This window comes from Trachurus trachurus (genome assembly GCF_905171665.1).
Source record: "Trachurus trachurus genome assembly, chromosome: 4".
Taxonomy (NCBI): Eukaryota; Metazoa; Chordata; class Actinopteri; order Carangiformes; family Carangidae; genus Trachurus; species Trachurus trachurus.
The window spans coordinates 5707373-5720418 of NC_139898.1; the positions used below are offsets into that span (position 1 = coordinate 5707373).

General features: G+C 40.1%; 1 protein-coding gene across 1 annotated transcript; it reads left to right on the forward strand.

Moving 5' to 3' along the window:
• Positions 1-5006: 5006 nt before the first annotated feature.
• On the forward strand, positions 5007-9352 carry ttr (transthyretin (prealbumin, amyloidosis type I)). The gene is made up of 4 exons (XM_083969804.1): positions 5007-5157; positions 6288-6427; positions 6519-6654; positions 9030-9352. Exons 1-4 carry the CDS (start codon positions 5092-5094, stop codon positions 9135-9137), a joined length of 450 nt encoding a protein of 149 aa, XP_083825930.1. The 5' UTR covers positions 5007-5091; the 3' UTR covers positions 9138-9352.
• The last annotated feature ends 3694 nt before the right edge of the window (positions 9353-13046 follow it).

Here is a 13046-nt window from a genome sequence, read left to right on the forward strand (position 1 = left end):
TAATAATTACAGAATATAGAGACTCCCGCACATTGTGATACATGCACGGAAAAGATGTTTTAATGGTGGCAACGTTTCGGTGCTGTGACCTTCTACAGTTTGCTCTGAGGAGAAGCCATCTTAAGTGAGGAGTGGCTGCATGCCCTCTTCCAATAACAGTGAAAAACATTTTTATAAATCTACAAGCAAAAGATTATAGAAAAGGGATCATACATCATACATCATAAAACCGTAAGAGCATTTAAAACATAAAACACAACCTCTTAAACATTAGTTAGGCCAAAGCACCGAAACGTTGCCACCATTAAAATATATTTTCTGTGCAAGTACTACAGTGTCTCTATATTCTGCACTTTTGTGGATCTACCTGTCCCTCTCCAATGCCCCTGTCAATTAAATTCGTGTGTGAAGTATTTTCTTTTTTTTGTAGTAATTAATTGTTGAATCACATTGCAGAATTGCAGTAGCAGAATCTAAACTCCATAGAGAAGATGTGACCTTAGAGTGTCCACCACATAACAGAATTAGATGCAGAGGAGACCATGCTATATATGGTTACATGGTTAATACAAATACTTGGTAATTACAGGTTTGGTCATTGTTTATTTATTAAGTTAAGTTTTTAACATTTTATCTGGGTTGTTTTTGATTTGATAAATGACCTGTCAAATGACAATAGTATCATCATCAAGTAATATCTCTTCCACAAGGTTTAGATAGCTAATTAGGGTGGAGCATTTACTCAGGAGGACCAATCAGGTTCAGTCTCCAAACTGTGTCAGATGACAGACTAAAGGATCTGAGAGATGATTGATACTGTTTTCAGATAAGACCTAGAAAGAGTTTATATGTCTCTAATGTTCAAATTAGCTAATGCTAAATGTTGTTTACTGCTGCAGCAGACTGATGACAGATATATGTAAAGCTTGTTTCAGACAATAACGATCCATCATTATAAAACCATACAAAACCAAACAGGAGACAAAAAACATAAACGAGGACAGAACAAAAATCAGAAGAGACAAACACGTTTTAACTTTTTGAATGAAGCTTTATGCGTCTAAACGTGTCTGTGACGGTTAGAATGCATGTCTGTGAGGATGCACTTGGAGTGTGAAGTATAGAAATGTATGAGTCACAGTGTTTGTGTGAAGTGCATAGGTGTGTGTTACTGTTGATCTGTGGGCTGAGAACAGATGAAGCATTTTATTCCCATGTCAATAGTTATCTAATATGCCCTGAAGGCCATCAGGTGTGAGTGTTTAAACTGCAGTGTCAGGCACATTGGATACCATCAGGCCTGCTGCAGTGAGAGGGACAGCCTCTGCTCAACCTATTACGCGGCGTGAATTAAAGTCACAGCGCAGAACAGCACAGAACACACCTTTAATGACAGTTACACAAAACAGTCCGTGGAAAATAAATGTTTTTGTGTGTGTCATTTGTGATTTCTATCAAAATAGCCACTTTTTGCCCATATATACTGTATTGTATATTTCATTTATTTGTGGCTGGAATGGCTGATTGAGATGCTCCACAAATCTACATTTCCCCTAGGATTAGAAGCATGCACAGTAGAAAGACTTTAAACTTGGAGCAGTGATAGATGCTGTAAACTGTGAGAATTTAACAGCAATATATGTCGGGTGTTTACATATTTTTCACCATTTGTTATGTTGTAGCATATTAAAATAAAAAAAATAAAAAATCTTTTGTTTTCTCATCAATCTACACTCACCACCCCATCATGACAGCACAGGCCCAGGATTTTAGAAATGTTTGCAAATTAATTAAAAAAGAAAAACTGAAATATCACCTGAAGATAAGTATTTAGACCCTTTGTTGTGACACTCCTGTAGGTCATTCAGGTGATGTCAATTTCTTTTATTCATCTTTGAGATTGTTCTAAACCTTCATTTTAGTCCAGTTGTGTTTGGACATGATTTGGAAAGGCACACACCTGTCTGAATAAGACATTACAGCTTATTTGAATTTTAGAGCATTAGGTCAAAGGAATTGCCCCAGGAGCTCAGAGAGAGTGAAGTGTGGCAAGGCACAGATCTGGGCAAGGCTACAAAAGAATTCTGCTGCACTTATTGTTTCTAAGAGCACAGTGTGTGTGCGAGGGGTTGGGTCTAACTTTTAACCTGTGAAGCACTTTGTGTTATATTTTTTGTATGAAAGGTACTACATAAGTAAATAAAGTTTAAGTTTAATACACAATTTATATAGCAAGAGTGGTGTTGCTACATACACATAACATCATTACATGCGCAACAACATTGAACATTAAAGATCAAAGCAGGCGACTATTGTTTAATGTTGTGACTACTTGGCTGTCATCTTTATTAAGAGTTCATTCTCAATTATTAGTAGTTATTTTCCACAACTTCATGACTTGACTCAGTCAAAAAACAAACAAAAAAGAATACACAGATAAGTCACAACATTATAGTGTTAATATACCACTCTCAGGAGTCACATGTAGAGTATGACATCTATGGTACAAACCAGGTCACATGCTCAGAAATTTCACATAAACCTGTTCTACTATATCTTCTCATCTAGATCCAGCAAGCAATAGGAATGTATAGAGCTTTAAACATAATATATCATGCAAGATGAATAAAGGTATAAACTATGATTGTCAAACAAGTGGTAAGATCTTTGATGAGCGTCCTCTATTGATGATACAGCAATTACTGATTTAGAATCAGAATCAGAATCACTTTTATTGCCAAGTAGTTGTTACACCTACAAGATTTGACTTGGTGTATAGTGCAAAACACAAGAGCGGGATAGTTAGTATGTACAAGAACAAAAGTACAATACCAACAAAACATAAATATCGACAATATAAAGAAGAAACAAGAGCGGGATAGTTAGTATGTACAAGAACAAAAGTACAATACCAACAAAACATAAATATCGACAATATAAAGAAGAAATTGTAGTAAAAAATAACATATGTGCATGATATATAGAGCTGGGGCGTAAGTACAGGAATGTGCGATATAACAGATTGATTTCCATTCCCCTGCTGGACGCAGATAGAACACACTTAAGTGATGAATACATCTTGACAAAATGATGTGCAAAATGAGAGGCCAGTGCTTGTCAATCATTGTTTGAAGTACAGATCCTCCTGGTCAAATCTTCGAGTCGTGAGATGTTAAAGTACTGGAGCACTGGCTTAAAAAAATTAAACTATACAAAATACATCAAATCACATTTATTTGAAAAGCAAATTTAAAAATTGCAAGCAGCTGTATAACCCATACTGGCCATAAACACAACAAATGTCTACCCTCTACAAGCTGTTTAAGACATAAGACTTCTTATTAATCTCATGTATGGGAAACCTAGGTGTTACAGCAAATGAAGAAACAAAGAATATAAAAAATATATAAAAGAGAGATGCTCTGTACAGTTTGCACAAAAATATTTAGGGAAGTATACACAGCTCTGTACAAACTATTACTGTAAGAATATAGAATACAAATACATAGGCGATACACAGTATTGCTTTAACATCAAGAATATGTTCCGATATGCAACCGCACCGCTAGATGGGGGTTATTCCTACACATTATACCTTTAATAGTGTGTACTTATTATAAAGTGTTACCAGTCCTACTGCCAGACAGTGGCAGCCAGTGCAATATTCTACCCAATGGGTGAGGGCTTACCCTCCCAGATGCAAAACAGAGTGCTTCCACTACCAAGACCATAATGAACAATGTTTTGTGTGTGTGTGTGTGTGTGTGTGTGTGTGTGTTTTTTTAAGGTGACCTTAACCTTTGACACCAAAATCTAATCAGTTCATCCTTGCATCCATGAGTGTGTGTGTGCACCAAATTTGATATCTACAAGAACGAGGTAAGCAGCCAGCTCTGCCTGTTGCTGGAGCAGGGAAATGATGGACATTGGGGAAGTGTGTGTGGTGAGATCTGCCACCACAGACTGCTATGCTCCTGCATATATGCATTGGGAACTCAAGGCCCAAGTGTGTCATGTTGCTGATTAAAGGGATAGTTCACCCAAAATTGAAGTTTCAGAGTCCTCCGTGGCTTCTCTGAGTTACAGGGGGTCTCGGCGTAGCAGTGCATGTCCATATAACGGTTGCAAATGGATACCAACTGTCTTCGTAACAAAAAGACACACCAAAAAACATCCAAATACCTCCATGCTGCTCGTATGTAATGTCCGTCTTGTATTGAAGCCCTGAAATGCGAAATTGTCCCGAAAAAAATTAAATAAGTCTATATTTCAAGCTTGTTTTGTAGTGGAAGCTTCTCGAAGCTCCTTTTTTGGACGAACTGGGAAGAGGACAGACCCTGGTTCGTCCAAATTTGACGAACCGGGAAGAGGAGCTTCCGCTACAAACAATCTTGAAAAATAGACTTATTTAATTTTTTTCGGGACAATTTCGCATTTCGGGGCTTCAATACAAGACTGACATTACATACGAGCAGCATGGAGGTATTTGGATGTTTTTTGGTGTGTCTTTTTGTTACGAAGACAGTTGGTATCCATTTGCAACCGTTATATGGACATGCACTGCTATGCCGAGACCCCCTGTAACTCAGAGAAGCCACGGAGGACTCTGAAACTTCTCCCAGCCCTTAGTCGACATGAGGGTGAAATTTCAATTTTGGGTGAACTATCCCTTTAAGATCTTTAAGACCTGCTGTTCCAAAGCCCTGCAGACAGAGACAGCAACCATCTGATGTCCTCTGACAGAGTGTGATCAGTACCAGTCCCGTTTATAATGAAGTGAAAATAATAAAACAACCTTCACAGACACTTTGAAGAGTTACTATACATGCTAAGATATCACATGGCAGATCACACTCACACCAAACTCTGTGTTGAATGAATGTTCCCTCCAGTTCCCTCATTCCTTAGTAATGGTAGGTTGATGTCTGTGGATGCTATGGTTTATATAACTGCAGTGAGGGGGCTGAGTTATTCATTGTCCAGGTATTGATGTAGTCCATGGGGCGGACAGCAGAGTTTGTGGGGCAGGGGTGAGACTGTTATAAGAGGCATGCAACTGTGGAGCTGCTCTGAGAACACCGACAGCCCACCATGCTTCACCCACTGTCCTGTCTGCTCCTGGCATCTGCTGCGCTGCTCTGCCACACCGCCCCCACGGTCAGTGTCTCTGAGTGTCTGTGTGTCAGTCTGAGCGTTACTAAATGATTACACACACACAGCTGTTCAATCTGAAGATCTGTGCGTGAAAGGTGTGTTGCTCAGGTTCATGCTGTTACCTTGTCATCAGTGTGTTCTTATTACACTGACATTGTGTAATTCTATTGGCAGAATTCAAATGGCACTTACTACTTTTAGAACTGTATAATGTGGAGGTGAGTAGGCTAATGATGACTTAGGTCAGGTCAGTTAAACCGTTTTTTTCATTGAATATATTTTCTTCCGTAGATTCCGCAGTGAAACAGAGGGGAGTTCATTGACCTACCTGTTGGTGGTTCACTCTCGTAGTGTCTCATCTCCACACTGTACTGTAAACACTAGAGATAACAGCAGATTCACTGAATTCACTGAATTCACTGAGTAACGTAATGTGGATTTAAAGACACAACCTGAATCTGTAATCTTTACCGTTGGTAGATTTAAACTCATTAAAACATGAAACAAGATTCCTCAATAACTACCTTTTAAGCTGCTCTATGGTTCTCTCAAGATCAGCACTGTGATAGCAGAGCCACTGTTATGTGTGACTGCTGCTACTACTGAAGAGCACTGAGTGGTGATAACTTAATTCCCTTTTGAGTTAAACTCCCTTCTTACTCCATATTTTAATGAGGGACTATTTAAAGCACAGTTTTGATTGATTGATTGATTGATTGATATCTTTATTCCGATCATGTTAATATATAACTTGCATCTGCAAATTCATAAGAAACTCAGTTTACATGAGCGAAAAGTTAAGACAAAGTTAAAAGTGAAACCATAGACACCTCTCGCCCTCAACAGTGTCCATCTTGGCTGTGTAGCAGAAAGGGAGAGACAGTCAACATATTTTCAAACTAGATACAAACTGGATTACAGACCAAGGTAGGAGGAGACATCATTAGTGATAACAGCAGGGTGGTTTCCATTAAGCACACAGCAAAGTGAACAAAGCAGCAAACAGCCCGGTGTAGTGATTGTTAAAAAGAAGGTCACTGAATGGTGGACAGTCCTGGTTATATGATGTGTGGATGTCATGATGTGGTGACCATGAAGAGATAAAGTGTGTTCCTGGCCTGTGTCTGCTGCAGGACAGACATGGCGGCTCAGATACTAAGTGTCCTCTGATGGTGAAGATTCTGGATGCAGTAAAGGGGACTCCAGCTGGATCAGTGCCTCTCACGGTGTCTCAAAGGGCTGCTGATGGGGGGTGGACGCAGATTGCTAATGGGTATTACAGTGTGAGATATTAGCTCATAGATATTTTTCTCTGCTCACTATAGTATGTTTAATGCGACACATTTCACTGGTTGTTACTGCAGAGTGACGGACGCCACGGGAGAGATCCATAACCTGATCACAGAGGAGCAGTTCCCAGCAGGGGTGTACCGAGTGGAGTTTGATACCAAAGCTTACTGGAAGAGTGAAGGGAGCACACCATTCCATGAAGTAGCTGATGTGAGTATGAACACAGCCTCAGAGTTCATGTTATTATCCACTGGATCATTTGCAGTTATTATCTATTATATTATTTATCTATACCTGACAAACCATATAACCAATTGTTGTGGCTACCCTTACATTGAAATAAGTAAAATATAGTCATAGTCATAAACCAATTAATAATTCAAAAACAAAACTAACAATTTTTTAAAGAGAAAAACATAATGTTACAGTACATACCTTTGTTCAGGATTAGTATGCTCTGGGCGTCTTCCATGGTACCAAAGTACCAAAACCTAAATGACCATAAATTAAATGCTTCCTTGCTCACCACCCCCCTTCACACAGGTATATGTAAAAGGCTCTGTGCAAGGCAAGCTACACTTGCACCAGCATAGAAACTGGCATTGTACTGTAGCACCACGGTGAGCCCAGAACCTGGCAGCAGCACGCCTTCCAAAGCACAGCCATGTAAAGTAGCTAGAGCAAAACCCAAGACAATACAAAATAAACTGCACTAAAGTAATGAAATAAAGACAAAAAAAGGCAAATTAGGCCCAGCATGAGAAAAAAAAAATCAAAACTACAATAAACCAAAATTAAGTGCAGCAAAGCAAAGTCAAACCAAAACAAAGCAGAATCATGTGGCAAAACAAAGCGAAAGTATAAAGCACGTGTGGTGTCAGTGACAACAAACAATACTTTGTTTTGTTGTTGTAGTTTCTGGTAAAGTTAGCAAAGTCTAGGAACCACTGCAGTTTTTTTTTTCCTGGGGATGGGTTCCAGCTATTCTGACACCGCCCTGACCTATTTGGGTCTGTCTTCAGCTGCCCTCCTTGACCTTTAAAAATAGGCAGTTCTTCGCCATAGCACTTAAAGGGATAGTTAAACATTTTGGCAAATTGGCCCATTGCCATAATACCTATAGTCTTTGGAGTAGGTCCGTTACCGTTAATTGTCGGTGCAAGCTATTTTTAGATTTCTTGGTTTCTCTCATCAAACTCATCAAATAAACAATCTAACAACTCCAAAACGCTCAAGTTGTGACCTGCACATTCACCACACTATGAGGTAATAACAGAACGTTACGAGACAGAGTTGTTTTCGAGGCAAATGGAGAGACTGCTTGCTGAAAAACTGCCCCTGACGGGAATGTGCATCAGTGGTTTTGTATGAATTTACCTCCATAGCGTAGCTCTGAGCAGCTTGCAGCTCTGCTCCGCCCTTCTAAAAATAGCTTGCACCGACAATTAAAGGTAACAAATCTACTCATAAAACTATAGGGATTATGGCAATGGGCCAATTTGCCAAAATGTTGAACTATCCCTTTAACAGACACAAGGCATGGGTTCAGACAGATCCTAGGTGAAAATGAAGTGATTTAGAAAATCTCTAAGACTGTCAGTTTTATGTAGAACTGGATCTGTGCCCTGTACAGATTTTGGCCCATGGGCTTTACTCTGGATGTCTAAACCTGCCTTCATCAGCTTTTCTTAATCACTTCCATGTTTTCCCGTATTCCATGTCGTAAACTGTTTTCTTGTCTTTATACAACATCTATGTCACGTCTGCCCGTCCTGGATGAGGGATCTCTGTCTCTCACCCTGAGGTTTCTCCTGGTTTTTCCTGGAAGTTATAAGGGGATAGTGGATGTGAGGGTCTAAGGACAGAGGATGTTGTTATGATGCTGTGTAAAGCCCTTTGAGACAAACTGTCGTAAAAACAGGCTATAGAATTAAAATTCCCTTGCCTTGCCTAAACTTCATGTAGTGAGATATCCTCTGAAGTCTGATGATGATGTCTACCAACTTCATTCTTACCCTTTAATGTTGTTAAGGGGTGTTTAGACCATTTAGTTTACTATATGCTACATGGTATGGCTATGTCGCCTGTCTTTTATTTTTATTTTGGTTTTTTTTTGCCTTTAGTTGATAGGACAGTTGAGAGAGACAGGAAATGAGTTTCTGAGGGTAATGGCACGTAGCAAAGGGCCACTGGGGAAATCCAACTGGCGCCGGCGGCAGCAGTGAGAGCTGTATATGCGGCGCCTGCTCAACCCAGTCTATATGATCATTAATGCTGAACTCCTCAGCCAGGTTACAGGGAGGACAAACATGTCTGGATTTGTCTGTGAAACCAAAATATTCCACTGATCTAGTTTCTGTGGTTGCAGATGTGATTTAATTAATAACTAGGTGGGGACACTGTGAGGCCTGGGGTTGAATTTGAGGCAGCCATTGTTCCAAGTATTTAACTGTTAACATAGATACAGAGAATACACAAACGCATGCAAATACACGTGTCCGTGGTTCTTAGCTCAACAGTTTGTTATACTGTGAGGGTAAATGGTTCTATTATTGACCCCTGTCATTATTTGTGTGTGTGTGTAGGTGGTGTTTGAGGCCCATGCTGAAGGACATCGTCACTACACCTTGGCTCTGCTCCTCAGCCCATATTCCTACACCACAACAGCCGTGGTAGCCGATGCTCACCACTGACACCCAGCACGCCTCGGATGTTTAGTTCTGTTTGTGGGGCCGGGACAGTGAGCTGCACACGGCAGGAGACTTTCTTTCTGCCTCTTCCTGTCTTCTCTGCTGATCAAACCATTAATGTAACAAGAACTGTGTGTATTTAAGGATGATGTATCTTCCTCCTCTGAGTTCTAACTGTTTCCAAAAACCATTAAAACACATCTGTGAGTCTCACTGTTGCTCTGGGTGATGTGCTCCTTCATTTTGTTTTTGACTAAATCCTCTACACACCATCTACAGATACTCTCCACGGAACCAAATGTGGATTAATCTGCAAAGGATCAACCTTTGTTAACAATGGAATTATGACTCCAATCCTGAACAGCACCCATAGAGAAGATAACAATCCTGATTGGCCGTTAGTTTGCTATCCCAAAACCTGTTATGACATTTTTTTTTAATGTCAATCTGTCCACGAGGAAGAAAATCTGTCCATCTTCATAACACTGACACTGTGGACATGAAGACTCTGTTCACACTGTCAGTTCCTCTGCACTACATTCATCAACCTCAATAACTGTGTTTTTTTTTCTTTGAGATAAACTTGTTTTCATGTCACACATGCCGAATTAAAAAAGATGTCAAATCATTGACTCAGAGCTCCACTGATGACAACTTCATTAGTAGTGTTATTAATCATCATGGTTAACCCACTGATGACAGCTTCATTAGTATTATTATTACTCACATTGGTCAACTTGGAGAGAAGTCAGATCAGCTGTTTCTGAACTGAAAACTCAGCATTTCTCTCTCAGAGTTCAAGTCAAAGTTCATCAAGTTGGAGTTCAGGGTTTGAGTCAGAGTTTGTTAAACCTGCTTTCTGGAATAAAGCCCTGAGTTCCTCTAGAATCTGTTGAGTAAAAGATTGAACATTTGAGACGGAAGAAAATCATATTTCTTTGACACCACATGCTTTAAACATCCTCCACTTGGTCCTGTTAAAGTGTCCTGTGCTATACACAACACTGTTAATGTAGATTTTGAGTTCAAATGCACAGCAGGTTTATGAATTAAGTTCCTCTTAAATCAGATTTAATGCATCATGGGAAAATAACGAGACGAACATCAGGTATGTTTTCAGAATATGGCAATGAAGTGTTTATTTTGTCTGTTGACAAAGAAAAAACAGTTCAACATCTCAACAGCAGACTCAGACTGTTTCTATACTGTTTCCAAAGACTGAGGAGGTCTGTCAACAACACTTCACTACTGTATGTTAGACAGTTCAGTGACACCTGTATTGTATATGTATGTGTGTGTGTGTGTGTATTGGGGGGTAAACTATTCTTGGGGAACTGACTGTGCTCTACAGTAACATGTTGACAGGATGAGCCAGTGTGAGACAGAGGATGGACACTGTGACTGAAGTCATGTGGACTGGTGAGGTCATTTCCTGTTTAGATTGTAGTTTTCATGAAGGGCTCTGCTCACAGTGGTTCAGCCTGAAAACACCAACCAGCTCGACACAATATCAGTCAATGTTCCTCCATGTTGAAGCTTCAAGGTTCATTATGGAGAAAGAACAGTTGGGACTATTTCTTCTCAAAGTACTGGGAAGTGTCTGTGGCTCTCCGCTACATCCCATGGCCTTCATCAGCAGCACTGGTCACTTCACGGTCACACATATTGATTCCACATTAAATACCTGAGGAGGACCCTTCAGTTTATTCTGTTTTTCTATTAAAACTTACTTGTTCATTCACTTTTAGAGTCTAATCTAATGGTATGTTGGTAGCTGTGCAGAAGCTTTCACTCATACCTCATGATCTCCCCTCCTATTCTTGAAAGTTGATTTGAAAAGATTGCTAAGACAACTGAAAGTTCTCATTTGACCTTGCCATGCAGTATTTAAGAAACAACTTGGATCATGTCTTTCTGATTTCTATTCAATTATTATGTCCTGCCTATTTTACCATGGTGGTTTGTGGGAAAATCTTGTTTAGCCTCAGGAGAGCGGCTCTGTGTTTCTATATCACTGATCCTATAACTCATCCAGGAAAAAAAAAAACAAGTTCATTCTTGATTTTTATTTTCAGTTTCTGAGTCAATGTCTTTTATTTGTCTGAGAGAAATTGGAAATTTAAATTAAACGTTTTAGAAGTATCACTCACAACCTTGGCTCACCTTTGCTGTTAAACCAGAAGAATTGTAACAGGTATGATTCAAACATACAGTATTTCTAAGTTAGTGACACACTAGCTAATGGCCAGAGGCTAATTTCATATTAATTATGTTAACATTGACTGTTGGCCAACTATAAGCTAGCATCTTCATTTACATGGACTCCTAGCTAACAGCTACGATCTTCAAAGACATGAGCCACTGCTCTGATTTGTCAACCCACTGTGTTAAAGGGTTTATAGCAGTAGGTTCGTTACCTTTAATTGTCAGTGCAAGCTACTTATAAAATGGCGGAGCAGAGCCGCAAGCTGCTCAAAGCCATGCTACCAAGGCTAATGGAATTTCTCTCATCAAACTCATCAAATACACAATCCAACAACTCCAAAACACTCTCGTGGACAAGTTGTAATAACAGAACGTTATGAGGCAGAGTTGTTTTCGAAACAAATGCAGAGACTGCTTGCTGAAAAACTGCGACGGGAACACGCGCCAGCGGTTTTGCACAAATTTACCTCGAAAACAACTCTGTCTCATAATGTTACAAGAAATCCCATTAGCCTCCGTAGCGTAGCTCTGAGCAGCTTGCGGCTCTGCTCCGCTGTTCTAAAAATAGCTTGCACCGACAATTAAAGGTAACGAACTTACTCCTAAAACTATAGGGATTATGGCAATGGGCCAATTTGCCACAATGTTGAACTCTCCCTTCAAAACATGAATTAAGAGTGATAACAGACACCTCCTTTTTTCAAGCCCTGCACACTTGACGTTGCCCCACCTATTTTTGTTTTATTGAGTCTTCCATTATCATCATGTTTTGATCTATCCATCTCCGTCTGCAGATGAAGGCCAGTGGATGTGTGAAAGCTCTCGTAAAATTGTCGTGTTTTTTTTGTTTTGTTTTTTTCTTAACTCCATGATACATATTTGATATTTGAACTTGGGTGTCTATGGGTGTAAATGATTGACGGGGGGGGGGGGATCTTTGCACACAGTCCCATATCGAGGGCAGTGACCTGATAAACAGCTGCTGTTGGTGTTTGTCCTCATCAGGTTCATTCCGTTTCTTTGTCCTGTTTGATGACATCACAGCAGCTGTTATCGATCACATTTGTCAATCATTTACACCCCATACACACTAAATTGTGGATTTTACTTGTAATTTGGATAAATGAGAAGTGACCCAGAGGTGATGAGCAAGACTCTCAGCACCACTCAGTGCTGTTCAGCAGATGAACTCTGCTACAGCAACTAAGTGACTCAAAACATCTTTGGTATTTCTGAATGCACATTGCTCTGTCCACCAGCACACACTTGCTCTGTTTATGGGTCTATCGTTACTGGTTGTAAATATTATTAGAAGTGCTTGATGAACATGGAAAAGAAAACATTGTTGTGTTACTACAATCATCCACCCATTGGAACCCCACAGTGGGGGGGGGGGGGGGGGGTCCAGAACCCTATTTACAGCCTCAGCACATCACACATCTGGTCAGTGACTTCTCATCAAGCTGCCTGCAGCACTGTTCACAGGAGCAGAGCCTGTGTACCTGCTAGTGTAGTTCACAGGTGTGTGTTATTTTTTTTTTTTTTTTTTTTTTGGGAGGGGGGGGGGGGGGGGGGGGGGGTCATTGGTGAGTTATCCTCACAGCTTCAGCAGAATGTGATTAATGATGTTGATGACTGAAGCATCTATGATTGTTCTCATCCTGTGTTGTGTCTCAGCTCAGTGTTGTGTGTGGGCGACACTTTAGG

Coding starts and splice junctions, on each gene's coding strand:
- ttr (XM_083969804.1), top strand. CDS start 5,092: ATGCTTCACCCACTGTCCTGTCTGCTCCTGGCATCTGCTGCGCTGCTC. Junction 6,428..6,518: donor TGGACGCAGATTGCTAATGG/GTATTACAGTGT, acceptor TTGTTACTGCAG/AGTGACGGACGCCACGGGAG. Junction 6,655..9,029: donor CATTCCATGAAGTAGCTGAT/GTGAGTATGAAC, acceptor GTGTGTGTGTAG/GTGGTGTTTGAGGCCCATGC.